The following is a 23,186-nucleotide window of genomic DNA, read 5'->3' on the forward strand; positions in this document are numbered from 1 at the left end:
TTGCCAGGGTCACTCATACTGAATTTATATTAAGAACAATGGCCTCCACATTTTGGCCATGTTTCAAGAAAAATCAATGAATGGATCAAACACTATGGGTCAAAGAGTGTCATTTTTGGCCATTTTGGGGTATTTTTACCTCTTTTGAGCCCCCGAGGATGCCGAATCCCAGTGTAAATGGATAATGGTGCAGTTTCAGGCCTTAACGTGAAAAACCACTATATAGTCAGATATATCAAGATTTTGTTGAGAAATATGAAAAAAATTTTTGTCCAAATTTCAGAAAAATTTAATGGATGGATCAAAAGTTATGTGTCATTTTTGGCCATTTTGTGGGCATTTTTTACCACTTGAGCCGCTGGAATGGGATTTTTTGCAAATAAAATTTCTTTATTCTGCACATCTATTTAATGAAATACAATTTGTGTCAAAATTTCAGGAAAAACTAATGGATGGCTATCTGGCAACTGTCTGGACTAACGGATGCACAGAAGCGCGGATGCCACTGAAAACATAGGTCCCTCTCCAATAAATCGGGGGACCAAAAGAAGAAAAAATTGAATGCCTACACAGAATTTTTTTTTTTCTCTCAATAAATCATGCCATGATTTAGTGATTTTCCTCGTAGACAACATATATCCCAATCACTTATTCTTTTTGTGTGCAAGGTTCATTTGGCTATTTATACTTACAGCTAACTTTTTCTGCTGCCCAAAACTGTCCAGCAGCCGCAGTTTCCACAACCCATGCCCCAGTAGAATCTGCAATAAGAAAACTCGTGCATGTCTGGCAAGGATCTGTGAATCCAGGGACTTCACTGTATGGCCCACCCTGGCCGTAATTGTTCAGCAGGGAACCGAGAACATCCACACCTTCAGCTGCACACCGACTGCGTTCCAATGTCAATCTAGATTTTTAGAGATAAAATAACATAAAACCTAAAATTAAATTCTACAAAAAAAAAACAAAAGATAGAAAAAATATGATAGAAAAAAAAAATGATAGGAAAAGAAAATAAATGCAAAGAGTTCAAAAGAAAGGGAGATAATCATTATCATTACTTGACATTTTTTTTCTAAATCTCATTGGCTAAAAACTATTCTTGACCAGTCTGCATTTTAGCTTTCTTTAGTTTTCATTTATGTAATATCTGTTCTGTCATTTTATTTTGGGGGTAACATTGTCTCACAATGAATAAATTTTGAACACATTTTGGATAAAATTGATCATTGATTTTAAAGTGTATATTTAGAAATAAAAGACACTTCTGCATTTGAGCTTTCTTTGTTTTTGTTTTTTTCACTTTTGGAAGAGTTTAATTTCGGACAAGTGGAGATAATCACAAAATTTACAGAACTTTTGCCAAGAATTTTTTTTTTGAAATGAACATAAATGCCTTAGCTTTGGATGATACCCATATAACTTTGCTGACATCAACTGCATCGGCTTCATAAACATTCCAATAGGTGCCGGTAAATATTAATCAGTTTTCTGCAGGAATTCAATGAGGCATCTCTGTACCTTAACGCACATCTATGACAAGGGTTGTTTCTTAGAGTCTCTCATCGTCAATATCTGCAACAGATAGATGAAACCTTCAAGGCATATTCATATAGAAACACTAGAGGATGACCGCCAATCAGTAATGGAATGGGGACAAAAATGGATGGTAACGTTCAATGTCACCAAGACAAAACTGGTTTCATTCAATAATTACAAGAAACCTTCTCTACCACCTATAGCAATGGCCAACGACTCTTTGTCTGAGAGTACGTCTCTCAAGCTCCTTGGCCTAACGTTCACAGGAAACATGAGTTGGAACAATTAACTCGAGGGCATTGCCAGGGCCGCTGCAAGGAAGGTGGGCTCTCTCTACCGTGCTAGAAAACTTCTAACACCCGAAAGTATCCTGTACCTCTATAAGGCCACTATTCGCCCATGTATGGAGTATTGCTGTCATATTTGGGCCGATGCATCGGCGACTAGTCTCTCGTTCCTTGACAGGGTTCAAAAGAGAGTCGCAAATCTGATAGGCCCTAAACTGGCATCTAAACTTCAGCCTCTGTCCCATCGACGAAACATTGCATCCCTCTGCCTGTTCTACAAGTATTATAATGGTGAATGCTCTGAAGAACTGCAAGCACTTGTGCCCCCACGACGTGAACACCCTCGACAGACCCGACAAGCTGCAAAATCCCACCCCCACACTGTAGAGATCCCTAGATGTAAAAGATCTTTCTACTCCAGTAGTTTCTTCCCCAGAACTGCTAGACTTTGGAATTCCATTCCAGGTCACTGCTTCCCCAACTGTACTGACATGCATAAGTTCAAGTGCAACGTGAACCAACATCTCGCTGCCCTAATCCCTACATAGTACCCCAGTAGATGTTTCCCCTGATAGTAGCCCCCTACACCAAAGTGGCAATGTGCCTTGTTTGGGGTGAAAATGTAATAAAAAAAAAAAATAAATAAAAAAAAGTCATGAATGCACAAGTTCAGTCATCATAACAATGCAATTTACAATCCTCTCTGATCCATTCAAGCAGAATAAATGTACTGTAAATATGCACTAGTGCATGTAAATGGCAGATGGTGCAGTTGTTAAATGCCAAAAAAAAAAAGAAGGGGCACAGAGAATTGTAAATATTTCTGGCCAGAATCAGACCACTCAAGAGATATTTTCTTGGTTTGAAAAAGTAATTTAATGGAAGAATCCCGCTGAGATCGACTTTGTGTGAGAAATAATGTCTGGAGATTGATTGGGTGTTATATTCAGTGAATCTCTTTTCTGGACGGCTAAACAATGACTGTCAACAAAAAGCCAGAATCAGAGAGACCAGGAGGAGGAGGAGTTGAAGTCGAACAGTGAAGTTGAGTTGATTTTGGGGAGAGTTACAAGTTAGTTTAGAGGAATCTGTGTACTTCTTCGGGCCCGTGTGGGTTCCTTGAGAGACGCTGTAACAGGCCTTCAGTGTGTTAGTCTCATTAAGCAACGACCCGCAAGTCTGCCATCCAACCTTGGTGAACCAAATGCCACTTACCAAAAAATAATAAATATTATTATTGTTATTTGGTTGAACTTGTGTTGTTTAACTTTGAATGGAAAATTCTTTATTGCAGTACCGGATGGATCAAAAGATGATTTTAGCCTGGCATAACAAAGGATACGATCACATCTAGTGAATGCCCATGGTATATCGTCACACCTAAACGGAACAGTTCTGCATCAATTTTATGTCCCCTTACGAGGATTAAAACAAGATATACTGCTACTAAACCCTATGTCTAGAATCCTTATTTAAATCTGAATCAAAATCTATTAACGGAATTTGCTTTTAAATATTTAACCGATAAACTCTTAAACTACTGGTCGCATAACACTGAAATTAACGGAAACTAGTAATCATACACCAGTTGTTTCATTTCAACTTGTCGACATATTTCTATTACTTTTGCGCATTCATTCATAGCTTGAAGTGGTTTCGTTTTAAATCTTTCTTATCTATCTGTTGATATCTTAAACGATAGGGAACATGGTTGGACCAATAAATGTTTTGGTTTCGATTCTAGCTGATGGCACCTAAATCATTTTTATAATCTTTTGAAATCAATACTATACATGCATGTATGTACAAACATTCAATACAGAATTGGCTCTGTAACAATAAATATGAAATCTGCATGAATTAAAATATATTTAAGCGTATTCTATGACTGGACAAAGCCAGGCATCCCCACTCCCCACTAGTAAATTAATGAATTTCCTTTTTAAAAGAAAAATGTTTTTAAATTATTTCTCACCTGACTAAATCGGCGCCAAGTAATCTTTCTTCTTCACCCAACTTGTCTTCCATTTTGGTGTGAGCCACACTACTCCCCATGCAAACTCCATGCTCATTGGCCCCCATCTCAGCTCCCCACATCCAGGCAGGCTTACTCAGGATAACGGCATGGCTATGGGAGACTTGCTCAATATCAATAAACGAACACTGAGAATAGAAGAATAATTAAAAAAGAAAACAATAAAAAATAAAAGCAAAAAACTCTGACTAGCCAATTCTCATTTGTTATTGTTATACAGTGTTATTAGCAATATAATAATTTACTTTTCTACAATTTATGTTAAAAATGACTTAGTTAAGCCCAAACAATATGAAACATTGTTAAATAATCACCTGAAAATGAAAATCAATAATCAGGCAGGGTAATTGAAGGATATAATAGAAGTTATCAACCTAAAGTTTAAAAATGTCAAAGCAAATAAAAATTTTAAAAACTAAAATGACTTCACTGTATACCGGAAGATGTTGGCACTGATAAAACTGGATGAAAGAAGGAAACAATAAAATAATATATGGTGCTTAATAAAATAATATGGTGCTTAATATAATAATATATGGTGCTTAATAAAATAATATATGGTGCTTGAGCATCTGTGAGATAAACATATCTTTTATTAGTTCTTATTTCTTCCTCAATTTATACAGTGTAAAATGGCGTCGACCTAATATTTTTCAACATCACATCGGTACTTGTACAGTTTAATGAAGACGTTAAACAATGAAAATATTGAAAAAAGTTATATTGTACGTACCCGTTATAGAATTAAGTTTCCCTTTTTAGCGAAAAAACAATTTGTTGTGACACTGAGCAAAAGGTAGCCATGTTTCGATTTTTAGACCACGAGGAAGGAAGAAAAATTATTTTTGGTAATCTTGCAAAATATTCGGAAGAATTTGGTCTTTCTATTAACACCCACAAGACTATATGATCACTCCTTGGTCACTTCATGTCTCAGAGGAGATAACTCCACAGGTACTTCCTGTTATCAGAAGCAGATAACTTTTTACCTAGACAACTTCCAAGATTAAATGCATGACCGCTGATATAAAACAAACTCTTCGTACCATCAACATCAATGGCCAACAAATCTAAAACGCGATAGAGTTTGTTTACGTTAAGCATAAGGAGCCTTCATCTAACAATGGGCAGACAGGTGCCTTCATCTAATGACAGGCAGACAGGTATCTTCATCTGATGATGAGCAAACAGGTGAAAATCAGAGAATCATCTTAACTTTTAAATTCATGCTATAGAAAAAGTAAGCTAAAATCTACTTTTGTATCGTGCGATGCGTTAGATCAATATAACATAAAATATATTACCGCAGCCTTCACGTATGAGGAAAGAACATAACACTTATGAACAAATAATTATTATGAAGACACACACATAACTACAATTCAAAACATAATAGATGAAAGAAGTCCAAATATGTTAACATGTTCATCTTGTCATTGCAAAGTTACTTTGTTTTCCCTCCACTTCCGGTCGTTGATCTCGTGAGAAGTCGCGAGAATTTAAAGTTTAGGACTATGGACAGAGGGAGGCAATTTTGCCCAAAGAAGTAAAGAGTTACTCCCCTTTACATTATGAATTTGTTTCATCCCAACAGCTACAATGCATGTTTTTCTTGTAGTCTGATACAGACTTCAATGTGTCAGCTGAACCATGAAATTATGTCAGAAAGTAGAAACTTTCTAAAAATACATTATGCGTTTCATTACTGACCATAAACTATCTGATCAAATCAGTATCGTTTTATTTCAGTTATGCCCCAGAAACGGGATGTATTTATTTGAAGTAGTTCAGTGGTCATGGTTACAATAATTATTAGAATATAAAAGTCGCCTAAATGAACGGTTGTTTGTAGTCATAGCTGATAATATGCTTAAGCTTAAAGCTTTTGGCGTATCTTTCGATATATATTCAAGGCTATATCCTGCTGTATTTATAGGTTATACAAGCCAATCATATTGTTGTGAGGAGGAACCCAGATCTATTGATATTTATTATATCTTCTATTATATATGACAAACGTTGCGTCATTTTCAAATAATGGTTTCATATTTGTTAGTTTTACTTTTACCAGTCACTTACTGCAGCCGGGGAGGGCATGTGATTTTTAACATTCCCTAAAAACTTCCTTTTTAGTCGTGTGCAAGCAACTTTATAAGTCACTCCGTCGATCGGTCGATCGGTCTGTCCATAACACTTTTGTGCTTGGCCTTTTTGGTTAAGATCAAAGGTCTGTTGTTAATAGATGCTGTTCTGGCAGATGCTGCAAGCAAAAACCATATGTTGGGGAAAACCCACATATAAGACCATTGCTCTTGTAGCAATCAGTTATTGATCAATGTAGGGGCAGCCCTTCATACCAATTGTCACTATTCAGCTCCCCTACTCCCCGGGGAGTTGGTCCCCATTTCCCCTTCACTCCTCACATTAAAAATCGGCCTTGTGCCTAATTTGCTCGGTTGGGGAGCAAATAAATACCATCCCCACATATAAGACCTTGGTCAATGTAGAGGCAACCCTTCATACCAATTGTCACTATTCAGCTCCCCTACTCCCCAGGGAGTTGGCCCCCATTTCCCCTTCACTCCTCACATAAAAAATCGGCCTTGTGCCTAATTTGCTCGGTGGGGGAGCAAATAAATACCCTTTTCTTGGCCTTTTGGCCAAGATCAAAGTGTAGTATCTGTTCTTACTACATGCTCTACTTATTGTGATATAAAGTGGGTGATCACTTTTCTGTATTAATTTAATGTAAAATGATCACCCACTTTACAAACAGTCAGTTTCAAAGCCATTCAAGTCATTCTCCAGATCATTCAAATTGTTTTTGAAGGATTCCAGTTATTTTTTAAGCATTCACGTCATTCTTAAGATCATTCAATTCATCCTTAAGTTCATTAAAGTCATTCTAAGTCATTTACTTTTTATTTATTTAAGTCATTTCAGCCCATTTTTCGGTCACTTTAGTTTATCTTTAAGAATTTCATGTCAATCCTACATTCACACATTCATTCATTACACGAGAGCATGCGACTAATGGCTATCGGCCTTGTTTGGTAAAAGCTAGCTCAACCTATCCAGGGAGAATACCGCATACCACACTAAATGTATATATATCTAATACTTTTAAGAAAAAAAAAAACAAAGGTAAAAAAAAGAAAAAGTGTGACAAGTAATTGTTGTGTTATTTTTGAAATGAAATGAACCAATTGACTTTCTTGTCCGATCAACAAATATCTTCACTGTTGAACCCTTATGCAGTAACAACTTTTGGCCTTCGGGATTCCCTCTCCACGAGCAATCCTTTTCTTAATTCAAAAACTTTTTTATTTTACCAATGAAATTGAACTTTACTTTTTCACACATGCACACACACACACACAAAATTAATATATAAAAAAAAAAAAAAATGCATACACAAACACACAGACAACTGATTTTTTTTTTTTTTTTTTTCCTTTTTTCTAAATTGTAAATATGGTTTTGATTCTTAAACGCTGGGGATTTATTAGTTAGTTTAAGATCCATAGAGTGAATGAGGTATTTTGGTAAATGTTGCCAGTCAAGAGTAAGACTCCAAAGTCTACATTTATTACTTTTTAATCACTTTAGTCACAAAGACCCTGAACCCTTTCCCTCCCCAATTTCTTGTAGGGCCTTGTGCCTAATTTTGTTGTTTGAAAATGTTTTGTTTTTTTTACTTAATTGTATTTACAAAATTTCAAAAGCAATAAAATATATAAACAAGATCAAAGTGTAGTATCTGTTCTTCAGATGCTGCACTTCAATTTCTTGTTCTCTGTCAGTGGAGGAGAAATCCTTCACGACTGAGACAATTTTTACTTTTGTTCCTTTTCTCCACATTAAAAAACGACCCTGGTGTCTAACTCTGTCCTGTGGGGAGGCCTTGTAAATAGGAACAACTTCCCCTTACACGAGCCAATCATATTCTTGTGAAGAAGAACTCGGATGCATTCATATTAGTGTTGGGACGATTAATTGGAATCGGAATTAGAATTGGGAATCGGAAAAATCAGAACTTTTGAAGGTATCGGAATCAATATCGAAATCAGAAAAAATTTCCTGATGCCAAAAACGATTCCTTTAATTATCTTCTTTTTTTTATTTGATTTTGTTTAAAACAAAATTTTCCACTGCTGATAGTAATGATAAAATAATAAATAATTATTGATTTTAAAATTATTGATTGTAAACTAACAGTAAAACTAAAAATCTATAACCCCCCTCCACGCCCCACACACACAGACACAATTTGTGTGTTTTTACGTTTAAAAAAATATATGCACATTTAACGTATGTTTTTCTGATAATGGGGGGGGGAGTAACTTTATAGTTAAAGTATCAGGAATTTAGCACAGAATCCGTAGTTGTATTGGCATTGGGAAAATATTGGAATCGTCCCATCATTAATTCATTACATCAACTTATTTAAATATTTTTTAGCTGACAATTTTAGTGTGAGCAGAAAGAGGCCATTTATTTTGAAACTATTTTAATTATAACAATAAATAAAACTGTTTCAACTTTTGGTCTAGCGAAATGAAAAATTTACCCAACAATTATTTTTTATGCTTAGAAGAACAGAAACTATGAGATCGTGCAATAAGTAATGCCCCTGACCCATTTCCAGTTGTCTGATCTAGCTGAAATTTTGCATGTGCAATGATTTATATCTCTACGGGTTATGTGGCAAATTACAGCTCTGAACTAATTGTGGTTTCTGTTTTACAGGTGTTTGAACTGAGTCAGGTGTGAAATGGAGCCTGTTGAATGTCGAGCAGTGATCCGGTTTTTGTATTTGAAAGGACGCACACCACAGGAGACTTTTGATGAAATGAAAGAAACTTATGGCGATAATGCCCCATCATATGACCTTGTAAAATGCTGGCATCATGAATTCAAACATGTCCGGAAGTCTGTGGAAACAGCTCCCAGACCTGGTCGCCCCCCACCTTCTGCCATTGATGAGGCATCTCTCCGTCAAGTTGAGGCTGCCATTTTGGAAGATCGGCGCATTACTATTCACCAAATAGCCCAAGATGTCAAGATTAGTATAGGGTCTGTGGAAACTATCATTCATGACCATTTGCATATGCATAAGGTGTCTGCCAGATGGATTCCCAGGTTGCTTACACCATTCCAGAAGCGAGAACGCGTTGAGTGCTCGAGGATGAATTTGGAGATGTGCCAAGAAGATGAGTTAAAGTTTTTCAAAAGACTGATTATACAGGATGAAACCTGGGTTCATCACTATGATCCAGAGACCAAAGCCCAGGCAAGGTCATGCTCACAGTCTTCTGGGACCAGGATAGAGTAGTGATGACAGATTTCCTGGCAAAAGGTACCACAATTACAGGAGCCTATTATGCTTCACTTTTGAGGAAATTAAGGGAAGCTATCAAAATCAAGAGGCGGGGCAAGATCAGCAAAGGTACCCTCCTCCTGCAGGACAACGCTCCAGTCCACAACTCGCATGTCGCCAGATCAGAAGCCCGGGCATGTGGTTCTGAAATCCTCACCCATCCTCCCTACTCTCCTGACCTTGCACCCTCTGACTTTCACCTCTTCCCAGCCATGAAGTTGTTTTTGAAAGAAAAGCGTTTCCCAGATGGTGCAGCCTTGATTTTTGAAGTCACATCGTGGTTGGAGGACCAACCTGGGGTGTTCTACAAAAACGGTCTCCAGAGCTGCATTAAACGATAGGAGAAATGCATAACTCTGGGTGGTTCTTATGCAGAGAAAGACTAATAACTGTGCCAAGTTTCGTTGCTCTACTCCTATGGGAAGTGGGTCAGGGGCATTACTTATTGCACGCCCCTCGTATTTGTTGCTTTAAAAGGATATAAATTGTTACAATTCTTAATAATCAAAGATAATACATGTTCATATTATTTGGATTCTTCGGATTACTGTTCTCATCTTGAGTTTTATGTGCACAACATTTTTAACCATCTTCAGGCGTATTTTGTTGAAATCGGATATTTTTGTCAAACGCTGGAATCTGCACGGGATATCGAATGGAAGTTTTTGTTTAATCTACGGGGATAGCATGCTCTCAGTGGAATCGGACAGAACTGAAATATCTTTTTTGCAACACATATTTGGCGATTGGACGATACCAGCTTTTAAGAAAGGAGCATAGTAATGTAAGTATGAATGAGATTTGCTTAGAGGAGGAGGAGGAGGAGGAGGAGGAGGAGGAGGAGACGAATAATAAGAAGCGAGACATCAACGATAAGCTCCTGTTTTGAAAACGAAAAAATTATTTGCTAGGGTTATCAAAAGTGATGGAGAGTACTGTGAAATATGGGAAGATTTCTGGTCACTCAGACTTAAAAAAAAAAAAATACAACTGGTTATTCGCAATGGGCAATCACTGATGATGATGATGATGATCTGCGTGAAAACTCCAAGTGAGTACATATAATAAGAAGAAGAAAAGTAAAAAGTAATGATAAAATAATAAAAGATATAAAAATAAAAATAATAAAAAATTAATAATAAAAATGATAACTAAATAATAACAAACTAACAGCGAAATAAATAATAATAATAAATAAATAATAACTAAATAATAAATAAATAATAAAAATAATAATGAATAATAATAATAATAAAAAATAATAACTAAATAATAATAATAATAATAATAATCATAATAATAATCATAATAATAAAAATTAAACAACAACAAAAAAGTTGCCAAGTTATATATTTTGCCGTCCCGGTAGTTCACAGGGTGAAAATCAAAGGGAGGGAAAAATTAAGCAAATATGTGGAATGTAGGAGCACTAGGAACAGTCCTCCCCCCCCCTTAAAAAAAACTCTGGAAAATAGCCTAGGAGAAATAGGAATCAAAGGGAAGTCTTAAGCGGACAGTATTGATTAAAATAGGTGTAATCTTAAGGAAACCCTTTGAATGCAGAAACCAACTCATAAAATCTACAAATACCTACGAGTCACATAAGAACCACAAAAAAAAATAAAAACATAGCAGAAACACTACATGAACCCAAGGAAACTGAAAGTGCAGGAAATCTTATAAACTTTTTAAAAAAAAAAAAGCATCAGCCATGGCAGGAAGGGTCAAAGAGGATGGAAGGACTGAGGAGAGAAAAAACTGTTCAGACCTCCACTGGATACGTGCAAAGAGTGCCGGGACCTTAAAGAGGTTAGTTGTGACCCAAATTCTAGTGAAAATAAATGGTTGTTCCTATTTACTTTACCTCCCCATGAGAGCAGAGTTAGACACCGAGGTCATTTTTTTAATGTGAACAAAGGAACAAAAATAAAAATTGTTTCAGTAATGAAGGATTTCTCCTCCACTAACCGAGAACAAAAAATTCAAGTGCAGCATCAGAAGCGATACTACACTTTGATCTTAGCCCGAAGGCCATAAAATGTTGCCAGTGAGAAATCCATAGTAAGTGGCTGTTACAATAATGCAAAGACATTTGCAAAGGTTATCAAAGAAAGTGGAGAGTACTGGGAATTTGGGGAGACTTGTTGTCATCCAGACTCTAGGGAACACCACTGGTTATCATCAGTGAGTAATTTCTGATAATCGGCAGCGTGAGAACTCCAAGTGAGTATGAATAATAATGAAATAATTGAACAACTTACAGAGACTTTAGTTCCAGAATCGTAGTCTTTAGCCGCATAGTACACAACTTCCTGGACTTCAGTGTCTGGTCGGTTAGAATTCTTACCAAAAATAACTTTTCCATCATTCGTGAGTGGGGGCAACGCCACAAAAACATAACTGGGAGTCTCGGGCATACTGTCAAGGAACTGCAAATTAAAAAAAAAAAAAAAAAAAATATTAATAAATTTTTTTTAAAACATCCAAAAAAATTACTTTTTACTAGCTATCCTGACTCAGAGTTGCCCTGGATTACTTTTTTTTTTTTAATCATTTTTGTTTTGCATTGCCCATGAAAAAGGTGCAACAGTAAAAATGTAGCAGTGTGCGGACGTGCATATGGCAGCTGTATGCAAATGACCTCACTAGTTGTATCTTTATTCCTAAACACAATGGACAATCCTCTACATTCCTAAAATCGTATCTAAATAGAAATATGTAATCACTTTTAACTTTTGATTACTGGGTTACATTCTAACCATTTCCTTTTAACAAATATCATTTTCAACTTATCTACGTCATTCCCCTTCTTTGCAACACTTTGATTTGTTGTTGTGATCTAACTTCAACGAATGAAAACACAGTCACCATGGGAACCAGGCACCTGCCAAATTTCTAAATACAAGGCAGAACGCAAACTCACCCAGCAGAGACTCTGAGGAGCAGCAATGTTGCCTCATAAACCCTTGTCATTCAAAGCCACAGTTTTGCTCCAACTATTATCACAATGATAGCCTTCGCATGGTCAACAGCACCCTAATATTGTTTCACACGATAATGTCTATGCAGACAACTTCTTTGCAAGAGAATCAAGCCTCACTCTCCAATAACTTTCTCTTTGAAAATCTTTCCTTATTAACAACAACTTCCTTTAAAATTTCAATAAATGGTTGTAAAAAAAAAATCAGTCAAACTTCATCCAGTGTTTTCTTTTTCTTTCTCACTACCATATGCTTTATCCATTTTTTTTTTTTACATATCGCCACTTGGACATAAGGGGCACGCCAAGGAAAGACTAACAAGATGTTGGTTTAAGTTATATTAAAAAACTTCTGCATATCAGTACAGTTAGGGAAGCAGGTAGCAGGAAGGGAATTCCAAAGTCTAGCTGTTCAAGGTAAGAAACTATTAAAGTAGAAAGCTTTCTGGCATTTAGGGACCTCAACAGTGAAGGGGTATGATTTTTTTGCCAAGTGGGTTTGTCGAGGATATGTACGTCGAGGGGGCACAAGTGCACAGAGTTCATCAGAGCACATATTAAAATACTTGTAAAACAGGCACAGGGATGTAACATTGCAGTGATGGGACAGAGGTTGGAGCTTAGTTGATAAGGTGGGATATATTAGATTGGAGACTTTTTTTTTTGAGACCCAATCCAAGAGGGAGAGACCGGTAGTAGATGCACCAGCCCAGATGTGGCAATAATACTCCATGCATGGGTACACATACGGGATACTCTCGGGTGTGAGTAATTTAAGTTATTGAAACAAATCTCAATTTTGTTTGGACGTTTCAGTTAATTTTTAAGCGTGTAAATCTCAAACGCTTGTTTATTCTATTGAGGCTTAAAAAAAAAAAAAAAAGAAAGCTAATCGTTATATTTACTCGATCTACAAGTCTATATAAAATTCCATTCCACACTTGAATAAGAAAAGAAAAAAAGACCCCAAACTTGTTACTAATTATAGATTTATTATCTCGTTTTCTATGTTAAGTGTTGTGTTGTACCTACCCGGTGTTAGCCGGGAGTTGCTTGGTCATCAAATTAAACCAAATTGTGTTCACGTGAACTCACCCCCCCTCTTTTTTTTTCCGTCTTTTTTTCAACTATTTCTGCGGATTGTTATCGATTTGACACGGAGCTCCCAGGTTATAAAAAAATGGAAAAAGGATCAATATTTGGGGATTTGGAAAGAGGTTCAATTTCACATCCCATTGATTACTGTACACGCAATAACCCTTATCCCCGAGTGGCTTCCGGGCCTTGATAAGTGGTGATCTCCATGTAAAAAAAAAAAAAAAAAAAAATCTTCCAGCACAACATAGTAAACCTACCTACCTTGCAGCAGCCTTTGCAACGTCCTCAATGTATTTGTTCCAATTCATATTGCCCGTGAATGTTAGGCCGAGGAGTTTGAAGGAAGAATTCTCAAGTAGGGTGCTATTTGTCATGGACATCGGTGGTTAGGGAAGCGTATTGTAATTATTAAAGGAGAGCAGTTTAGTCTTACTAGCATTAAATGTTACCATCCATTTGCGACCCTATTCCACTACAGTCTGGAGGTCATTTTCTAACGATTCTGCCATTGTCTTCGATTTGTGAACATCTGTTCTTCCCTCGCGCATATTATAGAGCATTGTATCATCAGGAAATATATCCATCTTAAACACAATATTATCAGGGAAGTCATTGATGAATATCAAGAATAATAGGGGTTCAAGGATCGACCCCTGACACACTCCTGCATTAAGGTTATACTGCTTGGATGTACATCCATCAATGACAAACTAGATGGCCCTATTGTCTGAGAGTGATCTAATTATATTGAGTATCTGTCCAGTTATACCATATGATTTAATTTTCATTAGCAGCCCTTCGTGCTAAACTTTGTCAAAGGCCTTTGATGTATCAATGGCTACAGCCCTGGCTTCACCCATCTTATCACGTACATGGTCTATGCATTCGGAGATGACTGTTAAAATGTCGGCAGTAGGACGGCTTTGCCTAAATCCATATTGTCAGTCAGAGAGAAGATTAGCTTTTGTGAGGTGGTGGACTAGTGCTTGATTGATTAAAGTTTCAAAGATTTTAGCGAAGAGGAGGAGGACACTGATAGGGCGATAATTGAGAGAGTCAGTCCTTTCACCAGAATTCTTGTACACTGGTACCACAGAGGCCATCTTCCAGCTATTAGGGAAGCAAGATTCAGCAAGGCATTTATTGTAGAGCTTGGAAAGTATGGGAGCTAGCTCAGCTGAGCATTTCTTAATTTAGTTCAGAGATGACTGTTAAAATATCTGCAGTAGATACATACAGAGAGAAGATTTATATAACAGGAGTCAGATACTGATGCAACCATTTTTCTCCGTGACCTTAGCAACAGATTTGATTTAATTCTTCCATTTAAGGTCTGAAGTGAAAGTTAGCCCTAGAAGATTATCGAAGCAGGTTGGTTTCCTCAAGGAGGGAGCCATTCATTCCAAAAATAAGGATCCAAGTGTTGGAGAGAAGTTTAGTTCTAAAGTAACCTTATTCCCATTGCATGATGTTCTTTAGGTCGAAAGAGAGAGAATCAGAAGATCTTGATTATTAAAGCTCTTCAAAGTGTTACCACAAACAGATGTGTCATTTTTTTTTTTTTTTTACATAGGCATAACCACTTATCAAGGCCAGAAACCAGTCGAGGATAAGGGTTAAGAGTGTACAGTAGTCAATTGGACAATATAGTAATCGTTAGTAATGGAAATTCGGTAAATTTGTTAACTTAAGTGGAACGGCTCATCAAGAACTTGTTTACGTTGGACTTGAAGACAACCATATTGTAGTCAGCTGGAAAGCAAGAAAGCGGAAGACAATTCCACAGGCGTGCAGTTCTAAGAAAGAAGCTTTGTTCATGGAATCTACGTTTAGGTTTAGGCACAGATAAAGAGTGGGGGGAATTATTGATAGTGTTTTCAGCTAGACGAGTGTTTTCTGTGAAAGTTTGGCGAGGGGGGACCATAGATTGAAGCTCAGTCGAGCACTTGCCATTAAAATAACGATAAAGCAGAAACAATCTCAAAACATCTCTTCTGTGAGATAAAGGTTGCAGGGAAGAGAAAAGGACATCTCCTACGAGGCTACGAAGTCTATTTTGAACTCTATCAAGGCAGGACAAGTCGTTTCTAGCAACTCCTGCCCAGATGTGGCAACAGTACTCCATCCTTGGACATCAGTGAATGGTTTGATAATGTGATTTGGAAGATCATTGATGCAGATCCGGGAGAGGGTTGAGCCCTGAATGGATCTTTGAGGCATGTCGGTCTTTATATTATATGCTTCAGGCTTCTCTCCATCAATGATTACCTTAATAAATCTATCAGAGAAAGGATTTGATAGTTGAGGAAATCTTTCCAGATACAGCAAGTTTGTAAAGCAAACCTTTGTGCCAAATCCTAAAGAAAGCCTTTGATATGTTAAGAGCTATTGCTCTAGAAACAAAGCCCTGCTCCCCCAATATCGTCAATATATTCGCTGATTCTCTGTGATATTAGTCAGAAGTTAGTTACACAGAGGAAGAAACAAAAGTTCTTTGCAGTTGTGGTAGGAAGACGAACCTGAAGTGACATATTTTTGTTGTCGTTGCTTACGTTTTATTTTAATGGAAATGGCTCCAGACAAGGCATGAAGCCACTTGATGTATGGAACTACCCCCCCCCCTCTCAAAAAAACAAAAACAAAAAACAAAACAAAAGCACACTAACCAACAATAAGGGTTAGATTGATAGATTCTGACTCGGAGAACAGTAATTCTTCCCACTTTGTCAAAAATATGCCTCATGGCATGTGAGGACTAAAGGATTAAATAAGCGAAGCAAGAGTTATGAAGCTGCTAAAAGTAAACCCAAGGTTCACTTTCTACTTTCCTTGTAAGATGGATAGATGCCGAGCCAGAAGACAGCAATTCCTTCCCCTTTGTCAAAAACATCGCTCATGGAATGTAAAAACTAAACAACAAAATAAGGGAAGTGATGGTTACAGATGTAAATCCACGATCATTCATTTTATTTGCTGAAAGACTACCTTTCTCTCTGTCAGCTTTCCACCTAAGCAGAAAGTGATGTAGCAATTATAAATAAGGACTATTCTCGTGGATAACTGTCCTTGCTAGGTGATTTGGCTACACTCTGACCAATCAGCTAGCAGAGAACATTAATTTCATTTGTCTCCTAAAGAAGAACTACTTCAGCTTGTTCTGTGCAGTTCTAGGAGGTTCACCTCCTCAGGCTTTGCTTTCTCTTTGAGAAGTTAATTTATTACTAATAGCATGAGGCACTCTTAGCGGGGAATGCCGATGGGGCTGCCCAGGCACTTTTTGCAGGTCAGAATGTCCCTCCTCGAAGGCGCTGACTTCTCAATCCCATTTTCCGACTCTGGTGTCACAGTTCTTGCAGTAGGAGAGAACAAAATACAATGTACATCATAAAGATTTTTCTGCAATTTAGTTTTTAAAAATAGGTTAAGTTCTATAAAAGCACCGATTTTTCGGTCAAATAAAGTCTCCCTGCGTTTTGTATGTGTGTTTCCGGAAGTGGTGTCGACTTAGAATAGTCCATTATGTCCTTTTTTTCACCTCTGTATCTCACCTCTGCATAGGTGGCGTGATTTTAAGAGTTATTGAAAACAGATTTTGCAAATAAAAACTTGTTTTTATTTTTATTTACCGCCAAGCAAAATTACAAACTTTCCACTAAAAAGTTTTATTTTTTTTAATGACCTCATTTCATAAACATAGTTTTGTTATATAAAAGTGCAAAGAAAGACTAATTCCGTTATTTTTATTTATATAATTTTCAATAATTTGCTTCTTTTTTCAGTTTCAATAAATCGCTTCAAAATACAAATAACAAACAAACATAAGGGACTATTCTGTGTTGACACCGCTACCGGAAATAGACACGCACAAAACGTAGACTTGACCATGGCCTTTGTATAATTAGGCTGAATTTTGAACAAGAACGATAAATAACAATGTATAAGTCACATACAGGCGAGAAACACACATCGCGGACATCCGACTCAGGCAATTGTAATAAATTGTTCTTGAAAAGGTTACATATGACGTCATTTTACCAGACGAAAATTCTCGATTAGTTATGTCTGCGTCTTTCTTAAAAAAATTAGTATCCACAAAGCGAAAAAAATAATAATAATAATAATAAAATAAATAAATAAACAAATAAATAATAATAATAATAATAATAAGAAGAAGAAGAAGTATTATTATTGGTAATCTGGAAGAAAGAGAGAGCCTGTTTCCTCCGTTTAACTATAGGTGGCGTTACTGTCTGTCCACCCAGTTATGGAAGCACAAAATGTATATAATGGCACCCTTGAAATAAAAATAAATCTTTTTGTTATATTTTAATTTTAAACATGTTTTGTTGTTGTTGTTTTTTTTTTTGCAAACATATTTAAGTTTTATTTTTGCAAACATATTTACGTTTTGTTGCGTGTTTATTTTAAAAAAATTTACGCTTTTTTTTGTTTTTCATATTTTTTTCCTTGTTTGTTTTGGAAACATTTACGTTTCTTTTTTGTTTTTCCAAACACATTTACGTTTTTTTCTTTTTTTGCAAACATATTTTTTTCTTTTTGTTATTTTAATAGTAGTTTCAAGTAAGATTCAGGTTTTACAATATCCTTTTTCAAATATATATATATAAATACTCGCGGAAAAGGTAAAATAAGCGCAGAAAAATTAAGAAAAAAAGGGAGGGGGTAAAAAAAAAAAAAAAGATAAAAGAAAAAAACGTTGATTTTTTTTTTTTTTATTATAAGAGCGTAAAAAAATACTCGCAGAAAAACAGTTGTACCCATAAATATGTTTAAAAGAAAAATATAGCAAAAACATTTAGTTTATGCTTGCAAAAAAACAACAAAAAAAACCCCTAAAAACCAAAAAAAAAAACGTAAATGTTTGAAAATAAACAACCAAGAAAACGTAAATGTTTGAAAAAAATAAAACTTAAATATGTTTGTAAAAACAAAATAAAAACGTAAATATGTTTGAAAAAACATAAAACTTAAATATGTTTGCAAAAAAAAAAAAAAAAAAAAAAAAAACATGTTTAAAATGAAACATAACAAAAACATTTATTTTTATTTCAAGGGTGCCATTATATACATTTTGTGCTTCCGTAACTGGGTGGACAGACAGTAACGCCACCTATAGTCAAACGGAGGAAACAGGCTCTCTCTTTCTTCCAGATTACCTTCTTCTTCTTCTTCTTCTTATTATTATTATTAACAACAACAACAACAACTCTCGAATGATAGTTTTTAAATATTTTGATTTTATGAATTGATTAAATTTTATTTTAGGCAATTTAGTAAGTCAAATACAAAAACAATGAATTTAAATCATAAATCATAAAAATGCACAAATAATTTTTTCGCTAAAAATAATTAAAATTATCAAATAGAAATATTTTTATTTTTAGCATTATTTATTATTCGATGTACGAATCTATAGAAAAAAAAAACTCAGTTTCAAACTGTTTTAATTTACATGTCGTCTATGTAATTTTATACATACACTTTTTTTTAGCAACTATTAATTAAATATTTATTAAGATCAAAAATAAAATTGGTACTGGCAGCCCTCTCCTTTTCCAGCCATTTCAGTACAGTTTTTAGAGATTTGAGCACGTTGATAGAAAGATAAAATCCAACAATGAACAGCATTGGGATTTTTTGAAAATCCAATTTGCCCACCTCTGGTCTTGCTATCTCTATTTATGGTTTGTTCAATTGTTTGGTCCATTGCCGTCTGACTAAATGGGTACTGGGTTTTTTACTGAACTACAAAATTCCCATCAGCAAGCTGCTTTGCTAATGAATAAAATTTTAAAACAAATCTGCCATATTCATGTAAATTATCCAAAATGCAAAAGTTGGAAATTGGCTGCATCTCTCTTGAACAAATATTGACAATTTGCTTTCAAACTCTTTAAAATCACTTGACGTGCAGAGATCTTGGAATTGTATTTTGGGAAAAGCATTATGTAAATTTTCAGACAATTCAATGAATTTAGCTTTTTTCCTCTTCACTTTGTGTTTCAATAAAAGTAAATAGAAGTTTCCTTGTTAAGGCTTCAGACATAATTTTTATAACTCTGACACTTCGATTATAGTGTCTGCCTTTCATAACTCCATATAGTGATCCTTGTGCCACTGTTCCAGCTTGAATACCACTTCCTGCTGAAGATAATGAACTATTACCTTTGGAGATTGTTAACAGCTTTATTTCAGATGCATTCACTCAGAAAATGGTTTGTGTTGGGTTTCTTAGCCTGACTACATAGTGGACAAGTCTTTTTCAGTTGAGGCTTCCTAGTATATCGAAGTGACGTAGAAAATGTCCGGTTCTCAGGCGCCTCATTTCTCAACTCTTCAAGTAGAGAATCCAATGCCAGGGAAATCTCGGGCTTGATTGATACCAATGTGCGTGATCTCAACTCCGTCACATAACGTTGCTTGACTAATTTAGTGAGGGCTGATGAAGTAAGTGCAACCAAGTGAGGACTATTAGATTCTCTAATACAGGGGTGACTTCTTCGTCTTCTGTGGAAATACTGTCATGATGCCATATATTGGTGTCTAGTAAGGAGTCGTCAATGAAGGCTGCAAGTCTCTAAAATAACCCTTCTGGACATTCATCCGGTTCAAACCTTATGGAATTAAAGTCCAGGAAGTGAGAGCCGTTAGTCTGGAAGCCATAATGTTGTCTTATGGTTTGCCAAACATTTGTTAATGGCATTGAGTTCTTAACAATGGCACTCCACGATATGCTGGGGCAGTAATTGCCACCTGTCTCAACATCATCTCCACAATATTATTTTTTTGGATAACGGTGAGTCTGTTGACATCAGGTATTTCCATACCATCATTTGTGAAGCTCCTGTGTGGATGAGTGCGTGACTTCTTTTTCCGATTCATCTCAAGGAATGGGACATAGTTGTTATCAAGAGACAGACAATATACGAGGTTATTTTTCCACACCTCAAAGGAAGAGATAGTTTCATTATTTCCCAGGCACCACTGTTTAGGGGCGTGTGCAGACGTACTGAGTGAGATATACTTGAACAACTGGTATATGGGGAAGAGTCACTTTGATCATCCGGTCTTGTCACGATAATCCTTTCAGGCGGTCACCAAATTAAATGGTTGGTAATATGCTCCTTATTCAAAGTAAAAAAAAATTCCTGTTTTTTTTTTTTTTTTTACTCCTTCAGAATACGGATTGAGGCTAAATAAATCGCTGCCACCACACCAGTAAATAAAGGCATATCACACGAAACCGTTTGAAGGGACGAAGAAACTATATTCTCGAACGTACAGAATGTAACTCAAAACAAAACTGAAAACGGTAATGGTGCATCAAGGGAAACCCCAACTTTCAAACACACCGGAAGTTGGCACCTGCGTCTCTCAATTGAAGTATGGAAGCACAGAATCGATATAATTTTCAAATATATTTTATGTTTTGTTTTTCACCCCCTTATAATAAAAATATATAGAAATATGTAAACTTTTTATATAAATTATTTTTTTTAATCGCATATCTTTATATATATATATATATATATATATATATATATATACACACATATATATTTTAATTCTGTTCTGAAAAAAAAAAAAGTCTTTCCGACATTACCCCCCCCCAAAAGATTCATACGTCATGTGAAAAGACAGTTTGCTACATGAATACACACTCAACTATGTCACCGCACGCTCGTGTGTAGCACAAACGGAAGCTGTAAAATGGCGAAAAGTAATTCGTGGGTTCAGGGGTTAATGCCATGCAAACAGTAAATTTGCCCCGGGTTTGATTATCAGATTCGTTGTCAGCGACCTCGATTACCTCTAAAAACAAATTAGAGTGGTCGGTGTTCTGTTGTAACGCATCTGAATATTTACCTTTCTTATAAATATATTTGTAAAATATCTTATTAGTTTGACAAAATATATAACATATTAACTTAAATAAACATAGTTATTTGAAAAGATATGCGATTAAAAGAAATAATGATAATTAATAAAAAAGTTTACGTATTTTATATATTTTTTATTATAAGTGGGGTGAAAAAAATTAACAGAAAATATATTTGAAAATTGTATCGATTCTGTGCTTCCATACTTCAATTGAGAGACGCGTGTGCCAACTTCCGGTGTGTTTGAAATTTAGGGTCTCCCTTTATGCACCATTACCCTGAAAACGTAAACACAAAATCGAAGAGGGAGACGACAACTCAAAATAACACTGTCATGCTGAGTTATCTCCCTTGACCTATATGCGATCATAATTCAATACTGGCGTTACGTCATTGCATTTTTTATTTCATAAATATTTGATTGATAGTAAAAAAAAGAAAAAAAAAAAAAAAATGGCGATATTGAATTTTCTTTGGTAGAAAAAAAACAACAAAAAAAAACAAGTTCACAGCTCACTGCCACGAATTCTTGAGCGAAAAAAGCGAAAGTAAAAACCAGGGAGACATATGCTACAGGAGACCCCCCCCCTTCATTTTGTATTTTCTTTTAATTGCAGTTGCACTGGGACTTTTCCAGAAAATTCATCGTGAAGCAGAACAGTCAGCAGAAATCGGAAGTAAAAGAACACGCGAAAGTTGAGGATAATGTTTTAGTTTAAATCAATTTTGTACAGTTTAATCAAGGCATTAAAAATGAAAATATCGAACAAAAGGTTATATTGTACGTATCTGTTATGGAATAAAGTTCTCCGAAAAAAAATTCACTTAATTTCATAAAGTAGTTTTTTTTTCTTTTTTTTTCTTTTTTTTTTTTTACAGTGAAAAAAGAGTTTGTTATGATAACGAGCAAACGGTTCGATTTTAAGCAAGAAAAGCTAGTATTAAAGATGGAGAGGGTAGGGAGTGTTGGCGCTTTAAATTGAGTTATCTCCCCGTGGCGTGTTCTAAAAATCCAAACAAAAATTCAAAAATGTCTGTTGTGATAAAAACGTGTTTTTCTGCTGTAAAAAAAAAAAAAAAAAAAAAAAAAAAAAAAACTTACTCGATCAAATTAAGTGAAAATTTTTCTCATATCTTCGGTTCCAAACGGATACGTATAACCTTTTTTCGATAGTTTCATTTTTTAATGTCTTGATTAAACTGTACAAGTGCCGAATCAACAATTTTATTTCATTTTAGTAAGAAAGATAACGAAATAATAATAACAAAATAATAATTTTCGTTTCATTTCGTTGTCGTGTTTCCGGTCTGGTCTTTAAGTTTGGTGGACGCGGACGATTTTTTTTAGCGGCCAGGGTCCGGTAGTCACATTTACCCGAAGACCTATAAAAGTCGTCATTTTAAAGAAAATTTGTGGAGGTAGACCTAATGTTACCCCCCCCCCAAAAAAAAAACGACATTCTCATTCCGTGACGAGTGCATATTTTTCGTTTTATTTATTTATTTTAATTAGGTTGAATTCTAAATAAAATCTATTTGCTCCGATAGCACTCTTCATCTTTTCTGTCCTCGGCCACAGATGAGATATTGTACCTAAACTGAGACATTTACAAAAAAAAAAAAAAGGGGGGGCAATCCAGTATGCCCCTTTTCGGGAGTTGTTTTGACATTTACTCACATTAAAAACGGACCTAGTGTTTAATACTGCTCTCGTGGGGGAGGAAGGGTAAATAGGTACGCATTGCATACAAAAAATTAAAGACACATCGTGTTTCGTGTTTGAAAATCGAACAGGTGCTCTTTTGTTTATGCACTTCCGCTTTCCAGTAATAAATATCGAAAAAATAAAAAAATGATAATAAAAACGAAAATATTGATGATTCAATTCGATAAATTCTATGGTACTTCTACAGCTTATCACCGAAAATGGAGACGCCATTTTTTCGGGCACCTGTCATTAGAATCA

At 35.5% G+C, this 23,186-nt stretch overlaps 1 protein-coding gene and 1 pseudogene across 1 annotated transcript in view; one reads left to right on the forward strand and one right to left on the reverse strand.

Annotated features, from left to right (window-relative positions):
• Positions 1–23,186, reverse strand: part of LOC145263809 (secernin-1-like) — a 32,233-nt gene that overhangs the window by 7,684 nt on the left and 1,363 nt on the right. Inside the window, exons 2-4 of the mRNA XM_080120873.1 lie at positions 11,503–11,670; positions 3,802–3,989; positions 693–907 (exon numbers count right to left, since the gene is read on the reverse strand). Coding sequence (XP_079976999.1) covers positions 693–907; positions 3,802–3,989; positions 11,503–11,658 — 559 coding nt within the window. The 5' untranslated portion in view covers positions 11,659–11,670. The remainder of the gene's footprint in view (positions 1–692; positions 908–3,801; positions 3,990–11,502; positions 11,671–23,186) is intronic.
• On the forward strand, positions 6,501–6,627 carry LOC145263980 (U2 spliceosomal RNA; annotated as a pseudogene).

Source organism: Euprymna scolopes, chromosome 39, assembly GCF_053919585.1.
Source record: "Euprymna scolopes isolate OS-2025 chromosome 39, ASM5391958v1, whole genome shotgun sequence".
Classification (NCBI taxonomy): domain Eukaryota; kingdom Metazoa; phylum Mollusca; class Cephalopoda; order Sepiida; family Sepiolidae; genus Euprymna; species Euprymna scolopes.